The 24,282-nt window shown below is 54.8% G+C and overlaps 1 protein-coding gene across 1 annotated transcript; it reads left to right on the top strand.

Annotated features, from left to right (window-relative positions):
* Positions 1-4,417: 4,417 nt before the first annotated feature.
* SBK1 (SH3 domain binding kinase 1) lies at positions 4,418-10,241 on the top strand. The gene is made up of 3 exons (XM_077829007.1): positions 4,418-4,613; positions 6,042-6,244; positions 9,453-10,241. The coding sequence occupies exons 1-3, from the start codon at positions 4,418-4,420 to the stop codon at positions 10,239-10,241; spliced, it is 1,188 nt and encodes a 395-aa protein (XP_077685133.1).
* Positions 10,242-24,282: the final 14,041 nt, after the last annotated feature.

Here is a 24,282-nt window from a genome sequence, read left to right as displayed (position 1 = left end):
TTGACTCTGATGGGAACTGCCAGGAGCTCAGCACCGACGGGAACTAGCCCCTGGTGTCCCAAGTCAGGCGCTCCCAAAAATGGAGGTCACCAAGATCAGTGGCATTTTGGAAAATGTTGGCCTTTCAGCCTTGCCTCGGGAGCTCTGGCTGTCCAGTGCTCTCAAAGGCTCCCCTTTGCATTCCCCAGTGAGAACCCCCACAGCCAGTTTGGGAAATGCGGAATGAGCAGGGCCAGTGCATGGGGGAAAGCCCAGATTCCTCTGCAGCCAGAAGCTGAGCATCTGGGGCAATGTACCCCTGAGTACCCAGCACTTGGGAGCTTGGTACAGCCCCAGTGGGACTTACATTCCCTTCAGGGCCCTTCAGAGGAAAATGTTGTGGGAGAAGATGAACAGAGACTCAATCCTCTGCAGCACTTCTGGACCCGCCCAAGAAGAGAGCAGCTCAAGGGGAAGTGCAGTAGCACACAACTCAAACCAAGGTGCACCCTGCTTCTGTCCCAGGGAGGGAGGGAAGGCAAACCAGGAAGATCTCCCACACATGCGTGGACCCCTCTCTTGCTCACCCCGCTCGGGCATTCTGCAACACACACTCCTCACACGCTTAAACACATCCCTCTCACACTCCCCTCTCCATCCCGGCTCTTGCATTTGTACACACCCGTGCATTCCCTGGCAATCACACACCTCTTTTGAACACCGGCTGTGGAGGACATTAGCTGCAGCGTGTCAGAACATGACTTGGGAGGGGGCATCTCTCTGTTTTCATTTCACTGCCTTCCCTTGCCCAGGTTTCCTTGGTGAAGGGTAGCAACAGGCTCTGGTCACAGTTTGTGTATGCTGGGCTTGTTGCTTCTTACCTCATAGCAGGAACAGCAGGGTCCATGATACTGCGCTCGGGAAGCTGTCTCGGGGCTTGTTTTACTGCAGCGTTGGTTTCTTCTGCCTGAACGCTGCTGTTAACTAAAGTGATTTCCAGAGTGAATTCTGTGCTGTCGATGGGCACCCGGCTGCAGGACAGTCCTGGAGCATGAAACGCTTGGATTATCTTCAGCAGCTGTGCAACTTCTCCTGCAAACCACCCCTGTGCCTGCTGCTAGGGCCAGGCAGTAGCTCCCTCTCCAGTCCTCATTTAACCTTTGGAGACCACCAACAAGAGGGCAATCAGTGGCATTTTTGTGATATGGGAGGAAGTGCCAGAGACCCCTCCTCAACCATTTCATGGGATAAGCACATATCTGGGCTGGATTTGAACCAGTAACCCAGTAGTGAAAAATTCGACAGCCCATTACCAGATCCCTCAACCAGCCAGCAAACTGAGAAAGCAGCTTTGTCACACTGTATAAGGATGGGCCATGAGCTACACAGCTGGCCCCGCAGGGGCTGATTGATGTCTCCTGTAGCAGCAGTAGCATAGTATGTGTGGAGGGGGCAGGTCCGGGGGAGGGGGCACAGACTATTTTCCTTTAGAGGAAGTACACCATGGCATCCAAAGGCTGCCGCACATCAACACTAGTCCTTGCTACACTCAAGCTGGTGAGAGAATCATTGTAGGGGATTATTTAATGCTGTGAGGCAGGATGGCCTAGTGGTGTGAGCACGGGCCTGGAAGCTGGGCGATCTGGTTCTCTGCCTCACCCTTGCTGTGTGAATCCAGGCAGTTTACATCACCGTTCTGTGCCTCGGTGTTCCCATGTGCAGAATGGGGATAAAAGATCCCATCCTGCTTTGGAAGGGTGATGTGAGGCTTAATTAGTGTCTCTTTGTCCGGTGCTGTGAGATCATAGGTGGTACCAGCTGTCCTAGGGGAAGGGATTGGGTTGGAGGCAGCTCTCTACATAATCAGGTCCTATCTTTCTGTGAATGAAAACCCATTGGCATAGCAGGGGGGGTTGCTCTTTAAAGCTCCAAGCACCAGCTGGCCTTCATTGTGCATTTGCTGCTGCGCAAAGGCTCTCCGTTTATAACCCAGGATCTCCTGGATTTCAGATCCTGGCCAGCTCCAAGCGCCCCCCCTCAGAAATTGTCTGGGCCTGCACTCGTCAATCCTTGCCCTTCTGTGCCAGCTGAGGTGCCCAGAATCCCCCCAGCCAGGTCTGACTTGCTTTCAGAGCACAAATGCTGCTAGTGTCGCGGGGATAACTCACAGCATCTTGTTTTTTGCTGTGTGCTGCTGGCATCTGGATCCTCTCTGCAGGGGTGAGGGTAATGCTGTGTTGTGGGAAGGCTAAAGACCTGGCAACAACAGCTAACCCAAATGACAAGCAGCAGAGCTGTAACTTTCTCCTGGTGCCTAGATCCTCTGGTACGTGGGCCCCGACAAATCCACCTTGCTGGCCTGCCCTCCCACCCCAGCGCCAGGCGACTTCCCCCCGGCCCCAGCAGAGATTGTATAGCAAATTCTAGAATGATACTTAGCTCTTCTTCCACACACAGATCTAGTGCTCGGGACATATAATTCCCCCTTCACCAGCTGGGGAAGTGAGGTGAGGAGACATGCCCGAGGTCATGCAGCCAGTCCGTGGCAGTGAGGAACACAGCTCAGGCCCCTTCAGCCCCACTCCAGTGAGCTTTCCCCTGGAACAGGGTGTCAGAGCCTGAGCCCATATGGCTACACAGCTCTTTCTTGTGCCACTGCACAGGCCTGAAAACCTGGGCTCTGAAACTCTCTGTTGTAGGCTTCTCCTTGCTTTACAGCCATACCCTGTTTGGGTGGAGAACCGAGACAAAGAGGGGTCAAAGAATGTTCCCAAGGTCACACAGGGAGCCCATGGCAGGGCATGGAATTGAACCTCAATCTCCTGAGACCCAGTGCCAGACCTTAGCCACAAGAGCATCCATTCTGCTGGACAAGAGCATGGGTGTGGGCATGCTCCACTGCCCCCTGCAGGATGGAATCATATGTGCTCAGACAGCTGCTCACTGAAGGCTGCCCTTGGTAAAGATGCTCCTCTGGTGCTAACACCAATGCCTTTCCAAACAGCCTTATTGTGGTGTCCCAACATTCACTGTTTGGTAAGTAGCCACCTCTTCCTCCTTGCTCTCTGTCCCACCTCAGCACAATGAGGGTGACCTCAATCAGATTCTGAAGCAGAGCATTGTGGGTGATGCTATGGAAATCCCCAGCCAGCTGAGACATTGCCACGGTTGAGTTCCTGCTCTCCCCTCTGCGAACAAGCTCTCCCTGACCCTCTGAGTTCCCTGCTGCCTATAGCACGGCTCACAGCCAGCCCCAGGGAGGGGCAGATGTGTGCAGAGTTGTACCAAGTCTGGCAGACCCCAGGAGAAAGCCCTGTCACAGGGCACTTGCAACGTAGTCCACACTTCCAAACATAGCCAGGGACATGGTCCCTGCCCTGGGGAGCTGACAAACTGAAAAGCTGAGGGGAGAGGGAAAGGGGTGTAACATGCAGGCCGAGTGATCGCATGGACAGTCACTTGTGCTTGGGAGCTCTATAAAGTCATACACACTGAGCTCTTTGGGGGCAGGGACCACTGCTTTGCTCTGTGTTTGTACAGCACCTAGCACAATGGAGCCAGGGCTCCTTGGTGCTACCGTAATACCCCTAATAAATAATGTACAGTGTCTAGCACAATAGGGCCAGGGCTCCTTGGTGCTAACATAATACCCCTAATAAATAATGTACAGCACCTAGCACAATACACATCATATTAACAAGAATACCTAAATTACATGCCCAGGTGCACACACACACACACTTCAGCCCTCCTGTGCCCCCCACCTGCCTGGAATTCCCTGCATCAGTCCTGGAGTCCTGACTCCTCTCCCAGTGCTTGACCTTTCCTTCTATGGAGGGGAGCAGCTGACTCACGAGGTGGATAAGTGCACTGGATATTGGCTACAGCCACGGCAGGCCTTGTGGGAGGGAGGGGGTTGTTGGGGGGATTTAAAGAAGCCAGCCAGCCTGGATTGGGGGGTGGAGGCTCCATGTATAGGGGGTGGCCCGGAAGGCAGCACGGCCACGGGGGTTGCAGACAAAGAGGGCAATGGGGCATCATGGACGGAGCTGATGAGATGGAGCCTGGGCAGATGAGCAGGGAGGGCAGAGCTCTGGAGCTGGCGATGGAGAAGGGGAGCCAGCAAAAGGATTAGAGGAGTGAGAGTGATGGCAAAGACCAGGACTGACATGGAGAGAGTGGGTGGGAATTTAGACTGATGACAGGAGGGGCTGTTTCTGTACAACATGGGTGGGGAATTATCCAGCACAGTGGGTCTCTGTGCTCCTGCAGGGGCAGCCCTCCCCAGGCCCCAAAGAACTCCCCTAGTGGTTCATGAGGCTCCCCTCTGCCCAGCGCCACACAGGACAGCGGGTGCCAGGCACTGTGTGTGGCAGGCCCACAGGCGTGGCAGCATATGGCGATGCCCCTGACCACGTCTCTGCCTTGCAGTGCGACGATGAGTGCTGGCTCGATCGAGCAGGAGCCGTCGCGCAAGCTGGCCTGCTGCGGAGTGCCCCTGATCACCGAGGACATGCAGTCGCTGGCCATCCGCACCCTCTCCGGCTCCGACATCAACAAGCACTATGACCTCATCCGCGAGCTCGGCAAGGGCACCTACGGCAAGGTGGACCTGGTGTCCCACAAAAGCACAGGTGAGGCCAGCTCAGCTCCTAGTGGCCAGGCCTGGGCATTTGGGCAGGCAGGGCTTGTTGGTAGCTTGGCGAGCCACGGGCTGGGAGCGGCTGGACGGGGAGGGGAGACACGGCTGGAGTGGAGGAACTGAGCAGCCATCTGAAATTCAGCCCAGACCTGTTAGCAGGTCGGGAGTACAAGGATTCTTGTCCCTCCTGTTTGGCTTGGCGCCTGTTTGCTGCAGGCTGACTGATGCCCACTGGGAGTGGCTCACCTCGGGATATTTCCAGCCATGCCAGCTGCAGGAAGTGTCAGGCTCCTGTACCCCAGCTTAGGTTCAGCTCATGGGGGAGTGAGGAGTTGCTCAGACAGGGACCCCTGAAGCAGGCTGGGTCTCGACTCGTTATCGCCACATCCCCAGTCTAAGTCAAAGGGTATTGCTTGCAGAAATTGTACTGGCATGAGGGGTGCACTCCCCAACCCACAGCCAGGGGGCATCCAGCTACTGGGAGAGTAGCAGGTATGGCCTGTTGCTTGCCTCTTACCAGGGCCTGTGGCCACAGGGATCCGCTCTGTGTGCCATTCCACTGGCTTTTCCCTGACACACCCACAGTCCTCTGCCCCCGGTGAGCTGACAGGATAGGCATGGAGGTCTCCATGGTGGGCTGAGGCTGGGGCGGTTCCTTCTGTACAGCTCCCAGTGGACCAGGCTTGCTGCTTTGAGGCTGTTCTGTAGTTCTGGGTTGGGGGGGCAAAGCCCTTTGGGGAGGATGCCAGGTGCTCCTGTTAGTGTCCCTGCCCAGCTACTGGCCCCAGCTCTGCTGTCAGGAATTTTTCAATGAAATGGTTTTCATCCAAACGGACACGTTTCCTGGGAAAGGGGCGTCGTCAATGAACTTCTCCACTCAAAACATTTTTGAAAAAAGAGTGTCAAACTCAACATGAAAAATTCTACCTTTCTGGTTCAAAACAACTTTTTGTTTAGAAATTTAAGCTAACAAGAGTTAAAAAGGTCTTGAAAAAATTGACAAAATGGGAATGAAACGATTCCACTGACCCGAATCAATTTTTTCCCCCCGGACTTTCAGTTTGAACATTTTTTTGAGATTTCAACTCTTTGTTCTGATTTGGGATGGGAACATTTTTTAAAATCTTGAAAACGGACAGGAAAATCTCAGTCCTTGTGCTCAAAGGCCAGTGTCTCCTGCCCATGCCTCTCCAGAGGTCCAGTGGGTGTGGGCCAGGCCATGACAAGCGCCACGTAGAGCTGGGTTGGTAGGGAGAGCAGCACCTGCTGGGACCTCACTGCTTGGATGGGTGGGGCCTGAGTTGGGGACCATGAATTTGGGAGCTCTTGTGGGAGCGTTGTGTCCCCCCCCCCAAACTCCTCACTGGTCTGGGAGGAGCCCTATGTTGCTGAGCCTTCTCCTGAGCCTTTTCCCCTGTAGGCACCAAAATGGCGCTGAAGTTCGTGAACAAGAGCAAGACGAAGCTGAAGAACTTCCTGCGGGAGTTCAGCATCACCAACACGCTCTCCTCCAGCCCCTTCATCATCAAGGTCTTCGACGTGGTCTTTGAGACTGAGGATTGCTATGTCTTCGCTCAGGAGTATGCGCCTGGCGGGGACCTCTTTGACATAATTCCGCCACAGGTACCAGCTAGGAAGCTTCCCTAGGCTACCTCTCTCCTGCCCCCGTGGAGTCTGAGCTTTAACACCCATGGCCCTCAACTGGGGCTGCCCCAGCTCCCCTGCACAACAGACCCCTTTCCTACACGAGAAGACCACCTTCTCCATTGACCCCCATCCTACCTCTGCTACTCAGAGACCTAAAGGCAGACTCTGTCCTCCAGCTGTGATCTCATGTGCTAAGCAAGGGTGCTGACTGGAGCCAGCAGATCAGGCTCAGGCCTGGCGGGTGCCTGAGTGCAATACTGCCACAGGAAAGCCCTGACATTCCCGTCTGAGAGCACCTGGGCCTGGTTCTCCTCTTGCTAGCACCTTGTGGGTCCTTTCTACTTGGGCAAGGTGAGAGTGAGTGGAGAGTTCTGAATTGGAGCATCCCGAGTGTTAGTGGCTCCCGCATATACAGGGTGTTCAGTAGGGGGCACTCTTGCCCCCGACTCTACAATCAGACCTCACCCCTGGGGGCAGCATGCCTTCAGATGAGACAAAGCTGAGCCCCTGGCCACTTGTGTCCTGTTAATGAGCCTGTAGCAATTTTCACAAGGGCAGGGCTGTTAAATACTAACTGGGGTCACTACAACCTTCCTGCTTATGCTTGCCCTGCAGTTGCAACTGGGTGCATTATGCATCACTTCCTGTCCTAAACCCTTGCCTAATGATGCTGTGCGCTGTTAAACTGCTGGCATGTCCCACCCCAGAGGGGGCCGCATTTCAGTGGCGGGTGAAGTGATTTGCAAAGTGCTTTGGGATCCTGAAAGGTGCTAGATGAAGATAAGAAATTAATGACTATGATTCATTATCCTTATGGAAGTAGGGAGGGCTCAACAGTGACCAGAGGTTCATAGCCACCTCCTGGGGCGAGCTAGCCCAATGGCACATATAGTACTGCTTGCTCTGATCATAAAACATTTCCCCTCTCTGCACTGAAGGAACAAGGCATGGTGGGGAGGAGGAATAAGCAGACAGAACTGAGAGAGAACCAAGGAGAAAGGATGACCAAAGAGTAGAAAGAGATCTCCCCAAATATAATTAGACATAATTGAATTGGAAGTGTAATGAAATCGTAATGTAAAGCAAATAAAGGAAAATGTGATTATACAGCTTCAGCAGGTGCTTTAGCAAAGACAAGAGACAGGGTGTATGTGTGGGGGAGGGGCGGGGGAGGGAGATGAGTCCTTGAAATGCCCTCTCCTTTGTGACCCAGGAAATTCTAGCCCCTGTGTGCCCCTCACCAGTCTGACCTTTGGAAGGCTGGCATTGGTGTCTGCAATTGGCCCAGGGATTCAGACTCGCCTGGGTTCTGGCTAAGATCTCCCCTGGGCGATGCATTCTGGACTGGTTCCACCAGGCCTGCACTGGTCTCCAAGGTAGTGGTGAGCGGTAAGGACCTTGCCCCCTGGAGAAGAAGGACAACTGTATCCCCACCCCTGCTGAACTCAACAGCCCTGCCTGAGTGGCTGGCAGTTCTTAACCAGCCACCTGATCGCCTCTCAAGCCCTTGGTGTGTGGGAGGGAGGGAAACAGTTTGTTGGCTGCCATTTCAGGATGATGATAGTTTCCAAATTTCTGCCCAGCTTCTGCATTGCACATGGATAGGGACCCAAGGCAATGCTCATCAGAGACACTAGAGGTAGAGAAGGCCTTTTAAGTCACCTAGTCCATCCCCTCCCGACCCAGTGGCCAGTGTAGGGTTGTTCTCCAGGACCTTGGCCCCCCGGACCTCTCTGCCTTAGATATTTCTCCTGAAGCTCAGCCTAGACTTCCCTTTTGTCAGTCTCCTCCCTCTTACCCTGTCCAACCCCAGAGCACCCTAAGCAATTCCTCTCCCTGCTCCCACATGAACACCATGACCTCCTCTCCTCCCTTTCACACTGCCTCGGCCAAGCACCCTTCATATCTCTTCCTCAGCCAGCCCTTCCAGCTCCATCAGTCTTCTCAGCCAGCTTCCTCCAGGCCCAGGGGATGCTCAACCCCAGCTTCACCCCAGATCCTGCTCCCACCCCACCCCTTCCCCCAAGCCTCCACCCCCACCCCGCCTCTTCCCGCCCCTGCCCCTTCCCCGCCTCTTCCCACACAGTTCTGCCTCCTCCCTCCAGCGTGCCCCATCCCTACTCCACCCTCTCCCTCCCAGCGCCTCCTGCATGATGCGATTCAGTGAAACAAATGATTGCGGCAGGCAGGAGGCACTGGGAGGGAGGGGGAGGCGCTGATGGGTGGGGCAGCAGGCAGGTGGGAGGCGCTGTGAGGGGGAGCTGGCTGCCAGTGGGTGCTGAGCACCCACTAATTTTTTTCCATGGATGTTCCAGCCTTGGAGAACGCATGGAGTCGACGCCTCAGCCTCCTCCCAGGGTGTCGTGGTCTGTTGGGGATTAACAGGCACTAGAGAGAGACCTGAGAGGAGGAGAAGCTGAGGTGGATCTCCACTCATTTGCACTGGACTTGGCCTCTCTCAGGGAGAAGGTCCTCAACTGAGATCCTGCTGCCAATTGACTTCTGGGTCCAGCCCTGGGAGCAGGGGACCTTACCTGGGATTGGGGGGTGACAGTGGATGGGGGACGTGCCTGTAGAGGAGAGCCACGGCTCCATGTCACGGAGCAGGGAGGCTGAGCAGAATGTCCATGGTGCGGCCAGGTCTGGGCAGCTCGTTACCGGATACTGACCAGAGAAGAGCCACAAAGCTGTTTGGGGGGCAGGAAGGGCCCACTCTGGGACAGACCTCGGGGCGGGCAGTCATCTCCACAGTGACCAGGAGCATGGGCATGTGCCATTTCGGAGTGACACACTTCCATCTGTGCGAGGCCACGTGGAGGCCTGGGGAAGGAGGAGCTTAAGCACTGATAAAGGAATTATAGTAGGACCTCCTTAATTCAAGCTCCTAAGGGGAGAGTCTTTGTGTGACCTGAAATGTGCCAACAGGACGTGTCTGTGACGGGGCCCATACACCTTGTGAGGAGCCTGGCAGTCAGGGACAGTCCCCAGGAGAGCCAACCTGCTGTTAATCCATTCGCTTCTGTAGTTCTGTGGCTAAACCCCCAGTGCCTGCCTGTCCAACTCCACATGTGCTGGAGATCAGGCTGGGCCCCTGGGTCGCAGCAGTGATGTGGAAATGCCCCCCCCCCCCCCCGGCACCCCCATCCCCGTGCCCATTGCTAATGCACTGTGTCTGCCCTTGCAGGTGGGCCTCCCTGAGGACATGGTGAAGCGCTGTGTGCAGCAGCTGGGCCTGGCCCTGGACTACGTGCACAGCAAGAACCTGGTGCACCGGGACATCAAGCCGGAGAACGTGCTGCTCTTTGACCGCGACTGCCGCCGGGTCAAGCTGGCCGATTTCGGCATGACCCGCAAGGTGGGCTGCCGGGTGAAGCGCATCAGCGGCACCATACCCTACACGGCGCCCGAGGTATGCCAGGCCGGCCGGGCCGAGGGCTTCGCGGTGGACACCAGCATCGACGTGTGGGCCTTCGGGGTGCTCATCTTCTGCGTCCTGACCGGCAACTTCCCCTGGGAGGCAGCCGCTGCCTCGGACACCTTCTTTGAGGAATTTGTGCGGTGGCAGAAGGGGCGCCTGGCAGGCCTGCCATCCCAATGGCGGCGCTTCACAGACAATGCCCTGCGCATGTTCCAGCGCCTCCTGGCCCTGGACCCCGAGAAGCGCTGCCCCGTCAAGGAGGTCTTCTACTTCATCAAGTACGACCTGATGTCGGAGGTGCGCCGCCGGCCCTCCTACCGCTCCCGCAAGCATGCTGGAGATAAGCTCTCCGCCGGCCCCCATCGCCATGAGACGCCCAGCTCCTGCACCCCCACCCCGCTCAAGAGAACCATCCTGACGGAAGGCAGCGGCCCCCGGCTCTCCGCCTCCGAGCCAGGCCTGTCCTCCCCGGGAGGAGCTAGCCGGACGGACGGGCGGCAGGACAAAGGCAAAGGGCAGATGGTCCTGGCCACAGCAATAGAAATTTGTGTCTGATGAGGGCTCAGCGGGAATGAGGGGGCAGCTGGTCATCATGACGCTGCTCCGCTCTGTACAGCCTGCAACGATGATGTCAGCACCCCTGCCTCCCCGCCCCACTGGCGAATGGGGTTCAGGGGGGAGGGGATTCCTTTTTTGTGTGAAAAGGGACCAGGAGCCATGTCTCCCGAAGCAAAAAATACTCACACTGCTAGTACTCACTGATACTGAGGCTGCGACGTATAGCTAACCCCTGGAGGAAAGGCCAGAGTGCAGACATAGAGCCAGGCAGAAAGGCCCCGGCTTGGCAGCCGGGAAGGACCCTGTGTGGCATGGTGGCCCCTCCCCCTCACGTCTTCCATGATTGGGCTGGGGGCTGCTTCCCCGGGCACTCTGCACTGCGCCCCCCCTTTGTCAGTGGGGCATGGGAGGAGCGCTGAGGCTCTTCCCATTGTTGGGGGTGGGCAGGGACTTTCACAGGGATGATAGCGGGAAGACACAGGGGTGCGGGAAGGAGGGAATCAGCACCCAGTCTTGGACAAACGGATGAGTGACCATCCTGTGAGCGGCAGGGGCTCAACAGGGATGTCACAGCCATCGGGCGTGTGGGTGGGGTGGGGGGTAGGATGGTGTGGGGGGGTGGTTTGTAGTTAATAAGCAACAAGGCTGCAGCAGGCGTGTGGTTCTGGGGGTCACCGGGAACCCCTATCACTGTCAAGGCTTGATATGCGAATTGGTGCATTGTTCCCTGGGGCAGGGTGGGTGCTGGGGCTCTGAGCAGGGCTCTTGCTACAGGATACCGGTAAGAGAGCACGGGGCCAGCACTGTCCAGCGGGCACTGCAGCAGCGTTGCTCTCCAGAGCTGCCCGCTGTCGCTCTTTCGTTGGCTCTTTGTGTCTGTGCTCAGGCCCGGGGACCCTCCTGTGATATCCCTGGGGGGGAGGGGCGGGGGCTGGCAGGGTGGACTCGTGGGGTTTGAGTGGAAGGCTCATGAGCCCAGTCTGTGGAGGAGGCCTTTGGAGAGATTGTGGGGAGCAGCGTGCACCAGCCTGTTTAATACCAAGCAGGCTGGGGTCTGCCCCTTTTGCCTCATCCTTGTCCCCCATTGCCATCCTGCTTGGAGGGTGGCCTGTGATGGGGAGCAGGAGATAAAGAGGAAACCAATAAGCCTGGTTGAGCCACTGACCCTGTCTGTAAAGGGGGTGTTCTCAGGGCCAGTTCTCTGACAGCCTGAGCCCAGCCATGCCCAGGGCACTTCCCCCAGGGGTGGGGACTCGGGCAGCCCCAGCTCCTGCTGGTCCCCTCCTTGCTGAGGGATCCTGAGGGAATGCCTCTCCCTGCCAGTGGGGGAAGCAAGTGCTAAATGTAGCAAATGTCGGTGTGTTCCATGTGTCACTGTGTGTCGGGCCGGCTGGGCCCGGCTGTTGTCACCATCACCCTTCCCAGGGAACAGCCTCTCCCTGTCCCTGACCCCAGTGGGTCAGCTGGGCACTGGGACCCATATGGGGAGCAAGGGGGCATAGAGCATGATGTCTTGTGAGGAGCAGAGATCTAACCCATATGGTTTTAACTGGAGGGACGTGGGCAGCAGGAGAGCCGCCATCAGGCTCCGGATCCCCTGCTCCGTGGGGTTTCTTGTGGCTGCAGTGGTTAGAAAGGCTCTCATCAGCATGCAGTGCCAGGCCATATGGGGCTGGGGCTTGGATGGCAGGGGCCTGGGAAGGGATGCTCACAGATACCCCTGATGAGCTTGGCCTGGCACCTGCTTCCTGGGCTGGACGGCTCTTGCTTGCCATCAATGGGACTCCCTGGGGAGGAGGTGCATGCTGGTGGAAGGCGCAGGAGACAGGTGAGGTCAGCCTGAAAAAAAACAGCTGGCGGGGTTGCCCAAGGCAAACCAGTAGGCATTGGCATGGGGGTTGGCACAGCACTGCTTAGATGCATGCATTGGAGCCAAACCCCAAGTGGTGGCCAGAAAGGAAAGCTATTAACTGCCCGCAAAGTCTGGCCAGTTGCCACGACAAGCTGAAGGCAACAGGGGGTGCTGGAGAGAAGAGATGGAAGGTAGTGGTGCTGTCAGGGCAGGCAAGAGCCCTGTGTCCAGGGTGCTCTGGATGACTCACCGTGCACTGCAGCCATACTGCACTGAGAGCGGCATGAAGGGCTGGGTGGGGCTGCAGGGAGGCAATGCCCTGGGTGTGCCAGGCGCTGCTGTAACATGTGCCCCTGGGGAGATGGGCTTTGCTGCTGAGCTTCCCTAGCCTCTAGAATGCCTCCACTTAGACCCAGCCCACACCCGAGCTGCTGGCCAGCTCCCAGCCCTAACCCTCCATGCCCCACCAGCGCCACAGTGCGCCCTGTTCAGCCACTGTGATACTCTATGCCAGCTCGCTCTCCCCTAGCCAGGGCACCGCTGGGAGCCCACTCACTGCCAACAGATGCCCATGGCAAGGCAGTTTGATGGAGGCACAGACATATCTAGGGCGGTAGCTTCAGTGGCTTGGGAACACGCAGGTGGAAATGACCCTCCCACCCCCAACATTGTCACCTCTTAACGTGAGCCTTCCACAGCCATGGGCTGAGTGGGGCAGGTGGCTGTGTTTCCCTGGCGTGCTGGAGCCTGCTAGCACCCCACCTGCCCAAAGCCTGTATATAGCCCAGTGATGGGAGTTGAGCTTCACCTCCCAGCTGTGCTCAGCTGTTCTCTAGCTGTGGGATCAACCCACCCAAGTACCTGCATTAGTGGGCTGTGTTGTGAGAGGAGCAGGAGTTTGAGTGGCATCTGCTGATTCAGTTGGTCCCAGCTCGGTCACTGGCAGGCAAGGTTTGCAAACCTCAGTGTGGCCAAAGGATGGTGGGGAGTCCCCAGTCCCATGGTAGTGGCAGGGTGCCACCGGCAGGCCCAGGGCAACTGCACTGCCAGAGCATACCGGGAGACTGACCTGTGACAAGCAGGGTCGCACTGAGATGGGAGGGTGCAGGTAGGAGGTGTCTGAGAGCTGGGAGGTGTTTGTGCATGTAATGGGAGGTATGTATGTGATGGGAGAGGTGTGTGTGTGAGAGAGAGAGAGAAATGTGTGAGGTTGGAGTATGTGTGTGTGTGTGAGTGATAGATGGGAGGGGGTGTGTGTGAGAGAGACAGAGAGGTGTGTGTGAGTGAGAAAGATGGGAGGGTGAAGAGAGGGAGGGGATGTGAGGTGTGTGTGTGTGAGAGAGAGAGGTGTGTGTGTGTGGGAGATGGGAGGGGTGTGTGAGAGAGAGATGGGAGGGGTGTGTGTGTGTGAGAGAGAGACAGGAAGGTGTGTGTGAGAGAGATGGGCGGGTGTGTGTGCATGAGAGAGATGGGTGTGTGTGAGAAATGGGAGGGTGTGTGTGTGAGACACAGGACAGAGAGGTGGTGTGTGTGTAAGAGAGAGAGAGAGATGGGAGGGTGTGTGTGTGTGTGTGTGAACGAGAGGTGGGCATGTGTGTGTGTGAGAGATGGGTGGGTGGGTGTGAGGGGGAGGGATGGATATAAGCACTTCTCTGATCTGCTGTTGAATCAGACTTGGAGGCCGGAGTTGCCTTCTCCATGGGCAAGTTGGGGAAGGGCCTTAGCAGGTCCAATCAGTAACTAACCACCCCAGGGATGCATAGGGAACCTGCCTGGCTGGTTCTGGAGCAAGGGGACTGAATGCCCAGCCCAGAGCCTTGGTGAGGGATCGAATTAACACAGTGTGGGTGCTTCAGAGCCAGAGAGGTCCTGTAGGCGTTGGGGGGGTCCGGGGGGAGGGGCAGGAAAGCAGTTCATTGCAGAGTCCTAGGCTGTACACAAACATGGGTCCCAGGCCCTGAGGGGGTGTCTGGGTCTTCTGCCAGGAGGTGTCCACAGGGTCAGCTCAGCTGCCTACCACAGACTCATGTCTGCTGTCTCCCAGCTCCGGCCCCGAGCAGAGGGTCCTCAGGATACTGGAAGAACAAGGCATATGGGCTCTTTCCCAATCAAGGGCATGCACCAGAGGGATTTCCTCCTGAGCTCAGGGACTATAGGTCCCTGCCATCCCACTGGGGGGCTTCACTTGCCCCCATGACCTCCCATGCGCCTACCCCACCTGCACCTCAGGGCAGATCTTCCCGGCAGAGCTAACACTGGCGACAGGCGGGGTGTTCTCACTGCCCAGATTCTCCTAGCCCGGTGTGAACAGCCACTGCAAAGCCAGATGCAGCTACGTCTAGTGCTGTGCTCGCTGTATGTGTCGCTAGGGCTTCTGCGGTGGCCCATCCTATGGTGCTTTGCACTGCAGCGAGCTGAGCCACTGTCTATGATGCTTTCCCAGTGAATTGTGGGGAACCTGTCTGCCCTTCTGGGCACATGAGGGGAAGGGGGTGGGATTGTGGGATGGTCGTTGGAGGACTAGCAGAACATGAGTGGTTTAGCTGCAGTCCTCACTGCAAAGTGGGCGGGTTACCAGTCCAAGCGTAATCAGCACCCAGGTTTTAGCTTATAGCCCAGGCCAGCTAGCCCAACTGTAAAGCACCATCAGGCTTGTGTGGGGAAGGGCGGGTGAGGCGAGTAGGTGCCTGGGTTAGCACTGCAGCAGAGACAGACCCCTGTCGAGCATCTGGCTTGTCCCCCTTGCCTGTGGCTTGCAGTGTGGGCACAAACAGGGTCAGTCCTGCCACCCGGCTGGCTGAGGGCCGGACACTGTTGGGGCTTTAGTGGCACAGAGCTGTGCTGTCCACCTTTCTGTCCCCCCCTCCCTGCCCTGTCCCAGACTCCCCAGGGCTGGCTGCACTCCCCAGGGGCTGTAGCAGGGGCCATTTCAGGGGAGGGGAGTTGGACTGGCTGAGTGGAGGTGTTGCTCTGGCAAGCAGCTCCCGCCCCCCCAGCCCCGGCCTCTGGGCACGGCCCAACTCACTCAGCACTGCACAAAGGGCTATCATGCTATTAAGCAGCAACAGCAGTTTACAAACAGACACCAGGAGGGCAGGCACAGTCCAAGCCCCCCACCTAATACGCAGGGGGCACCTGACAGCCAGTGCCACCGGACTTCAGCAGAAAGCGAGGGTGTGTCTTCTGTATAACCATTGCCGGCCACAGCACACACCCAACCCTGGCCTCCTTCCCCATCACTGCTAGAGCACCATGGTGACTCTCCAGAACCTCTGGGTACAGTATCCAAGGGGCACCATGTCTGATAGCCCATTGCTCTGTCCCTTGGCAGGACTGATCCACTCAAACAACTACCTATCCATGGTGAGGAAGGGACAGCATCTGAGAGGCTTCTCCCACCCTTCAGACTAGCAGCCTGCTGACCCCTGGATCTTCCTTTGTGTCACCAATCCCGTCCATCGGTCCTCTTCCCGCATCCCCACCATTACAACACCCAGCGTTGCCCCTCCTTCTCAGCAGTCCACGTTTTGGGGGAATGCAACCTGTTTGCCCTCCTGTTTAGGTGTCACCCCGTGCTTTGGGGAAGACCAGGGCTCGAGTATTTTTTAGAGGTAGCATTGCACAGATTTAGATAATAGAGCCGCAATTTCTCCTTTTTGCCTTAGGTCCCTCAATGTCCTTGATCTTTCGTGCAATAATGTAGATAAGGAATAAGAACACCACATAGAACTTTTTTTATTTTTCCGGTTGGTTCGTTGATTTTCAGGGTGTGCGTGAGATATTTTTTCTGTTGCATTGTTGTTATTAGGTTGTCGAGGGGGGGTAATTCCTTTGTCTGTCAGGTTTTGGATATTCTTCCTGTAGGAGAGATTATAGTGTCACAGGTGTTACCTCAGTTACTGTCACTGTTAAAAAGAAAAGAAAAATTAAAAAATGACAAAAAAACAACAAAATGGATATATTTAAAAAAAAAAAAGCAAAACCTCTCAATGGACGTGAAGGCCTTTTTAAAATAAAATAAAATAAAAGTGATTCTCTGTTGTAACAATGCAGTGATGTTTCCCCCAGGGCTGTCCCATTTGAAGGGAGGGGGCTGGGTCTTCGTCAGCTCAAAAAGTGCTGAGTGTATTGGCTGCTTTCTGGAAGGGCTGAAGCTTGTGTTTTGACTCTTGGTCCAAAAAGGGGCTGTGATTTTTTTTTTTTTTGCAAACATTTTGCCTTGGGTTTTTTTCAGTGAAAGTTGAAATGTCAGCCTAAAAAGTTGAATTTTCCAACCAGCTCTTCTGACAACCTCCCTAAGTCTCGTGGCATCGCTCAGAGGAGAGTGGAATGAATGCATGTGGTGCAGAGAACAAACACTGTTACTACATACATTACACACCTGCTCATGCAGACCCTGGACTAGAATCCAATTCCTCAGCTCCACTGCACAGACGCCACTTGAGTTAGAGAAGGTCTCCCATAACTGGCAAATGATCAGCCGCTTATCCAGACTGGCCAGCGCCTGACCATCCAGCTAGAGGTGTCCCTGGAACAGTCTTTCTGGTCAAATTCCCAGTCCAGCCCAAAATATCCCAAGAAGAGCTTGTCCTTTGGCTCCCTTGCAGATTGAGTGCAGTACATGAGGCTGGCAGCCAGTGATTGGCCTGGTATCACACCAGAGCAGCTCAATGGCCAATCTAGCCCTGCATCCTGGCTGCTAAAAGCTTTGAAGCAAGGTGTCAGTTCCCTCTTTTATAAGGCACCAAGCTGTGCAGTCGTATCGCACCGGAGAAAATTCTTCCTGACCCAAGCTGTTGTCCTAGACCATGAGGATTGAGAGCCCTTTTCATTTCAGTGTAGAGGAAGGATTGCAGGGAGAAGGCAGCTTCCGGGAGGACAGTCCATCCCTCCCCATATATGGGTTTCTCCAAGTCAGCACCCTTATCCCACCTGCTGCAAAGGTGGCCAAGCAGAGGACCAATCACTCCCTTCCCTGACCTCTGCTGCAGCCCTTATTGCAGTGCTCTGATTGGTGAGGTGACAATAATCCAGAGGCCTTTGCTTCTTTTTTGGGCAACACCAAGATGAAGAAGGTGTCTCTTACTCTTCTCCCAGTCAGTGGGATAGTTCCACCCACTGTCCCTGGGCATCAGCGCTCCTAAGAGCTTGGATGTTCTCTGAGCTGAACCATCTTAGTGGTTTAGTTGGGGATTGGTCCTGCTTTGAGCAGGGGGTTGGACTAGATGACCCCCTTCCAACCCTGATATTCTATGATTCTATGATCTTTAGAGCAGAAACTAGGCTGGGAATCTCCCACAGGCAGACTGCCCCTGGTGAAAACCCCATTTCATCTGGTTGAGACTATGTTAGGGTGGCCAATTTGGGGGGGGGGGTAATAGGTGCCTCTATAAGACAAAGCCTTGAATATTGGGATTGTCCCTATAAAATTGGGACATCTGGTCACTCAGGGCCTAGACTATATGGATGCCACGAATATTCCCTTGGTGGGGGGCAGTTCAGCCCTTCACTTGGACAGCAAGCCTTGGAAAGTTGAGGAATTTTGGACAAAGGTTCCTGACATTATTTGATCTGAACCTGCTAAAGAAATCCATGCACTGAACCCCTCCACCCCTCCAGACATTCAGCATGCCAGCAACCACACCAAGAAACTCAGAGCAGGTAGGACCTTGACCTTGCTCCTTTTGAAGCCAACTGGCATTTGGCCATTGGCTTCCATGGGAGCTGGATAAGGCCCTTGCGTGTGTTAAATGGACACAACTTACTGAGCAAGACTGACAGATACAAATGGATGGATCAGGAGATGGTGAGAGTAGATGTGACAGGCTGGACATCCCGTTTTCCCCAACTGACTCTGATCTGTACAGCAGCGTGGGCATCTCCTCCATCAGCTGTTTTTGTTGATCTCCCCATGAAGCATCACTGCATCCCGTTGGTTGTGTTGTGACTTAGCCTTGTGAACTGGTTGGGTGTATATACTCCGTTCTTGCACTGTGCGCCTGGAGAGGGGCGGTCACAGAATGAAAACGAGCAGACATGGTGCTGTCGTTGGATTTCTCCTGCCCCCTTCTGCAAAAGGGAAAACAAACAAACAAACAAACAATCAAAAGAGTACATGTAGCTGTAAATTCTTTGGAGTTCTTTGACTTGTGAGCAGGAGGTTTTTAAATGTGTTATTTAATTCTATATTGAGGACAATTGCTATAAAATAAAGCCAAGGGGAAAACACACCAACAATCCATCCCAATAAGTGTTTTGAGTTTTTCCTGGGTTGGACGGGTTCCGTGGGGAGGGGGTGCATTCTGAGGGTGTGGGGGTGCGCACGTGTATGTATTGGACACATGGGCAAATGGCCTCTTCCCCGTCATACTGGAATCGACCATTTTAAAGGATGAAATCGAAGGAAGGGGTTTTCTATGAACGAGAACATTTCCTCTCTACTGGAATCATCATCATGTATATTACAGCTGTGCCTAGAGGCCTCACCTGAGCTCACTGCTCCAGGTGCTGTGTGAACACAGGCTGAGAGACAGCCCTTACAGTCTAAACACACACAGGCAGGATGGTTATTCCCATTAGTATTGTCTCTGGAGGCCCAGAGAGATGCTGTGACTCGCACAAGGTCATCCAGGGACTGGGAAGTGAAAGTACATCTCCCGATTCCCAGTCTAGTCCCAGCACAAGACCATCCTTCCTCCCCTGTGAGGGGACTGTGGCCCAGACCCTCCCAGGTAGGCAGGGAGTTGAGTCCAGATTCTAGAAGGTATTTAGGTGCCTATCTTTCTTCCTGCTGCTCCCCCTCGCGTCTGTAACTCTGTATTCCCAGAGCAGGTACAGGGCAGACAGTGGCCGTGTAAGCATCCCCACTGGGCTTTAGCTTTGGCCCCACGGAACCCCTGGCCTCCCTGCTGACTTGGCCAACCAGTCGCAGTGGGGATTCAGAAGGGCAGGGACACCTGGGCCATCATCAGGCTAGACTGAGTTCAGCAGCCCATTTCACATAGGCCCTAGAGGGAGCTGCTGTCAGCCGTTCCCACCCTGAGCTGGGATCTGGACCAGCAACCCAGCAGTGAAAGGTTCAGACCATCATTAGCCCCCGTTGTATGCCGCACTGGTAACCCTGGCCCATGACAGAAAGGAGAAGTGAGGGGTGGAGGCAGAAGGCAGTGGGGTGGGAAGGCCTTGCAGCCAGTAGTTTATATGGCAGCTGGGACCACGTAGCAATGGCAGTATAAGTTGCTGCCAAACGTTCACACCAGCAAACCCTGGGTACTTGGGTGGTTTCCCATTACCACCCGAGACCCTGGCGTCAAGATGGTCTCATGGGAGGAATTGTCCAAACCCCAGGGAAGGCATCACCCAGCAGCTTCTCATGCTCATTTGCCATTCGTTGCATCCTGTTTCATTCAAGTCCATGGTGACGGAGGCGAGTTCCGCCTCTGTGCAAGTCAGAACAGGTCCAACCCGCCCCCAATAGGCCAGGGCCACAGCGGTGGAGGCACCTGGCTCACGGCCTGGGGCAGGTGGGTTCCCAGGCTGTGACATGCAGCACACTGGACGAAGGGGACAGATAGGGCTGCAGCTTACGGAAGGCTGTCTGCAAAGCTGAAGGGCTAGTTTGAAAGCACATCCTGCAATTCATTAACAAATAACGGGCCCAAGGAATGATGACTGCTTGGAGCTCCTATCACGCCTTTCATCCTGGGTCTTATAGAGCCTTATTACCATTGATGAATTAACCCTTACTCACACGCCAGGGCTCTGGGACAGGATTGTTAGAGAGAGAGAAACTGAGGCAGGGAGCAGGGAAGTGAGTTGCCCAAAGAAAAGCTAGGGTCAAAGAAGCAGGAGTAGGACCTTGGAGTCCTGCCCGGAGCTCCAAGACTCGATTCCTCACTGCAGAGATGGCATCTCTGTCTAAGCAGTCAGCACTCAACAACCTTTAGCAGCAATAAAAGACTTCATATTCAGGAGGCAATAGCACGAAGCACACAGCATACGAGCTCAGTTATCCTTCTGGTAACATGAGCAGCCCCCGAGGCCTGCTATCAATGCAGGGTGCTACCCAGCTTTAGGTAAATGGAGTCACCATAGCTGGGGACAGGGAACCATGCTGGCATGGGGCTGGTCTTATGGAATCATAGAAGATTAGGGTTGGAAGAGACCTCAGGAGGTCATCTAGTCCAACCCCCAGCTCAAAGCAGGACCAACTCCAACTAAAGCAGACTTGGGGGGCACACACCTCCCATCTGGTTCCTCGCAGCTCCTTTCTCTGGCTACTTCTGCCCAATTTGGGAAGTAGAGCTGAGTCTTTGAGGTCTGGCTTCAGGGCCTATCCATCAAAGCCCTGTATAGCTACCCTGATTACTCCAGTGCTCCTCCAGGCAGATGGTGTTTGAACTGTTGGAAGCGCCGTTTGGGCCCTACTTTCTCAGGAATTGTGTGTATGGGGGGGGGGGAAACTCATGGGATTCTTGTGGCTTTTCAAAGTATTTGTCCCTGTGGAGATTATTGGTCCTTGCTGGGGAGTGGGTGGGAGAGGTCTGAGCTGAGAGAATAGCTAGCCCAGAACCAGTGATCCAATGCACACAGCCTCTGCCAGCAGACTGCCAATCACTCCAACCCATTCAAACGCCCCCCGGAAGTCACTCTTCACATTGTTTTCCCCTACAGAGAAAGCGCTCGCACTCGGCACCGTGCTGCTCAGCAGCAATTGATCTAATCGCCCTTGGGGGGCAGGCTCGACATGCGAGAGCTTCTGGGTTTGCCTGGGGACTGATGGAGGGTTGGCATGGAAGTGGCGAGGAGGAATCCCTGGAGGAAATTTGTTGCACAGCCTGCCATGGAGATGCGCGACATGTACTGTCCATTGGCCATGCAGCTGCAGTGCCAGCTGAACCAGTTCTGCTGAGTGCACGAGTGTGGCCAGATGCCTTGGGCTATGCTGGAGGTTAATAGAAAGCAGGAGCACATCACCACCATGAGGCTAGGACAAGTGCCAACATAAAAGACCACAAACGGGCTGCACATCGGGAGTGAGGGACACCGGCAGAGTGGGGTGGGAAGCCCAGGACTGCAGGGAGGATGTAAATCAGAAGTGAGGGGTGCAGGCAGAGCGGTGGGGGGATCTAGGGCTGGAGGAGCAGGGGGGCTGCAGGTTGGGACTGACTGGTATCAGCAGAGCGATATGGGGAGCCCAACACTGGGATAGCAGAGGGGCTGTTGGGCCAGGATTGAGGAGCACGGGCAGAGTTGTCAGGGGTCCCAGGGCACCTCCGTACACAACTATCCTACCCCAAACCAGCAGAGTGTCTCGGCCAGGACTCCACCCCCACATCATACCCTTCTGCCCTGCATAATGGGAATGATTGATAAAGCCTAAATGTATTCCAGCCACGTCCATAGGCTAATTTCAATTTCCTGGTAATTATGCAAATGAATGTGGATTTAATTAAGGGCAGATTTCATTAAAGGCTTCTTGGGAAAATGGAAACAGAGAAGGGGGCGGGTGGGCGGGGGGGAGGAGAGACACAAAGGCTGTGTCAGCCCCAGAAGATAAATGATTGCAGGCATAATGGTGGGGATTGGCCAATCCCACACTCCATTTGTGCTCACTTAACTGTGGGGGATTCTTCCGGGGTGGGGGGGTTCAGTTGAGGTTGCAGGTAACGAGATAAGGAGAAGCCGGAATTCCAATGAAGACACCTGCATTCCTCCTTTTTGTGTCTGTCTCATTCCTGTTTTCCTTCAAGACGCCTCCCTTCTTCTCTAGCATAAGCGCAGGCACCTGCTGTCTGTCCCTCTCTCCCTATCTCCCTGACAGGCATTTCCTGGGACAGTCCTGTCCCTGTCCCTCTTCTGCTCTGGCAGGAGCCATAAAGTGCAGCCTTGATGCTGCTCTGGCATCACATCATAGCTCGGATTGCCAGGGCTCTGCCACTGGCATGTTTGATCCTTCTGTTGGGCTTTTGTTCATGTGCATTATAGATCCTCCTCCGTGCACAAGCGTGCTATGCATTAAAGGTATATTATACACCTTACACTATTGTAGTGTGTGCGCAGAAATGTACATCCATTATGAGCTAGATCCACATCGGGGCATGGGCATTACAATGCCTAACACCCAGGTACCCTGCTGCCTAGTGGAATTCTCACCCCTGAGTTAGCCACCCAGGCTCCCCCTACAAAGCATAGGGGGACTGCGGCAGGGAAAGGCATTCTCAGGGACTGCCAGGGCTAGGCAGGAGTGAAATGCAGAGAAAAGGGGTAGGGTTTAGGACCCAGATTCACAAAGGTGTTTAGCTGCCTAACTCCCACTGATCTGGGCCTTGGGCACCTAACTGGTGAGCAGGAGGAACATGCTCTCTCTACTCGGGCTTCTCGGCCAAGAGCCTTCTTGTGGAGTTAGAGCTGACATGGCAAAAAAAGCGAATGAGACCCCATTATACTCAATAGACCTGTGAGACACCCAGATTCCAATCCCTACTTTACTGGATTGGGAGCAAGGACTTGAAGCCAGCTCCCACCCACTACCACCCCACAGGTGAGCATGCTGACCACCTGGGCGTGTGGGTAATGGCATCTCCTGCTGCAGCTGCTCCACTTTGCCTAAATAAATTAAATGTTCACCGGGAGAAAGAGAGCGAGGCTAGCCCAGTGGTCACAGGGGCTGTGGGAGAGTCAGGTTGACAGCCCTGCTCAACTATTTAATTAGCTCTGCCAAGTGCAATAGCTCCAACTCTCCACATATGCAGGTCTTTTATGGGGCCTGGTCCCTGCCAGGAGACAGGCAAGGGAACTCCTCATTTGAGAATCCCCCTTCATGTCTGCTGGCACTGCAGCTTGCGCTAGGGCTACGAGCAGCTCATTTCCTGGGGCCAGGCAGCCCACCAGCGGAGGGCTAGGCAGTACCCGAGAGGTGGCTTCGAGTATGTTATTGGATCTAGATGTTGGATGTAGGCTTCTAAGAGGCAGTGAGGCATCAAAGTCCCTTTGTGGATCTACCTCCATATTAACCCCCCACCCTCAGACACGTTATGTTAAGAGAACTTTAAGGTTGCAAGTCAAGTGCTCAACTTAGGAAATGCCAGAATGAACGTTCCCCATCGGACCTGCGTATCAGCTTTCTGTAGAACACTTTCAGATCCTGGCCCGTGGTTCAGTACCCTGGAGGCTATGTTCTCACCAGCCCTCAGCTCCCTCCCCCTGCTGGATATGCTGCCACCGTCCGGCTCCATGGGCTTCCTGTTCTAACTAATGGGATAACCGATGCTTCGCTTCTCTTCTCTCCTACTAGCCCACCCACAGCTGTGCAGACCGGGCTTCCAAGCCAAGCCTTCTATCACTTCACTGCCTGCCCCGAACATCTTTGAAACCTGCGGCCAACCCTGAGTGACAAGGCTCCAACTTGAACAGAGCAGCCACCTACCACATCTTGTTCATAGCATGGTATCCAACAGACGCTTAGGTATGTCCAAGGCACCCATCACCACAGGGCCACACACAAACTGGCACTGAACCAATGAAAATGGGTTTAATTCCCACCCCTAGCCATTCTGGTGCAATGTGATGATGGCCATTTGGGCCAACACACCAGTCATTGAACTCAATGCATGAGCTGCTACGGCTTGAGTTACAGAGCCAAAGCTCTGCAGGTAGCGGCCATCACAACTCCTGTTCTCTGTGTATCAGCTCAGAGCGGGAACCACACAGAGCCACCAGAGGCTTCCACAAGGGCGTGTGGACACTCTTGCTTCAGATTAAGAGTGATTTCATTAAATTACATTTAAACCACTTGTAATATGAAACAAAGCCATCTGTGCCCAGGTTTGCGCTGAAACAATGCCAGGGGTGAGTTCAAGCCAAGTTAGTTATTTCAATGCTCGCCTGGGTGAAGACAAGTCCTAAAGGAGAGATTAGACAGAGAAATTAGATAGGTAGAAATTATATATATAGAGAGAGATTAAGTAAAAGGGAGGGAGATCAGGGAGAGCAATTAAATACAGTGATCAGATAGCGAGAGACTTGAAAGAGGGAGACAGGACACAACCCAATTTGCCATTTGCCTGTTTCGTGGCAGCTCTGCCTGGTTGACTCTGTTTCCATTTATCATCTGCGTCAAGAACTGAGATGGGCTAGGTGATCACAACAGCCTGGCTTTGTAATCTATGACTCCATTCCTCCATC

This window comes from Eretmochelys imbricata, chromosome 10 (genome assembly GCF_965152235.1).
Source record: "Eretmochelys imbricata isolate rEreImb1 chromosome 10, rEreImb1.hap1, whole genome shotgun sequence".
NCBI lineage: Eukaryota > Metazoa > Chordata > Testudines > Cheloniidae > Eretmochelys > Eretmochelys imbricata.
Note: the sequence above shows the minus strand (reverse complement) of the source record. Positions and strands in the feature narration are given on the sequence as shown.

Bases quoted from the DNA above. Each gene is read 5' to 3' on its own strand.
- SBK1 (XM_077829007.1), top strand. From the start codon at position 4,418: ATGAGTGCTGGCTCGATCGAGCAGGAGCCGTCGCGCAAGCTGGCCTGC. The intron at 4,614-6,041 runs GTGAGGCCAGCT...TTTCCCCTGTAG, and splicing joins GGTGTCCCACAAAAGCACAG to GCACCAAAATGGCGCTGAAG. The intron at 6,245-9,452 runs GTACCAGCTAGG...CTGCCCTTGCAG, and splicing joins TTGACATAATTCCGCCACAG to GTGGGCCTCCCTGAGGACAT.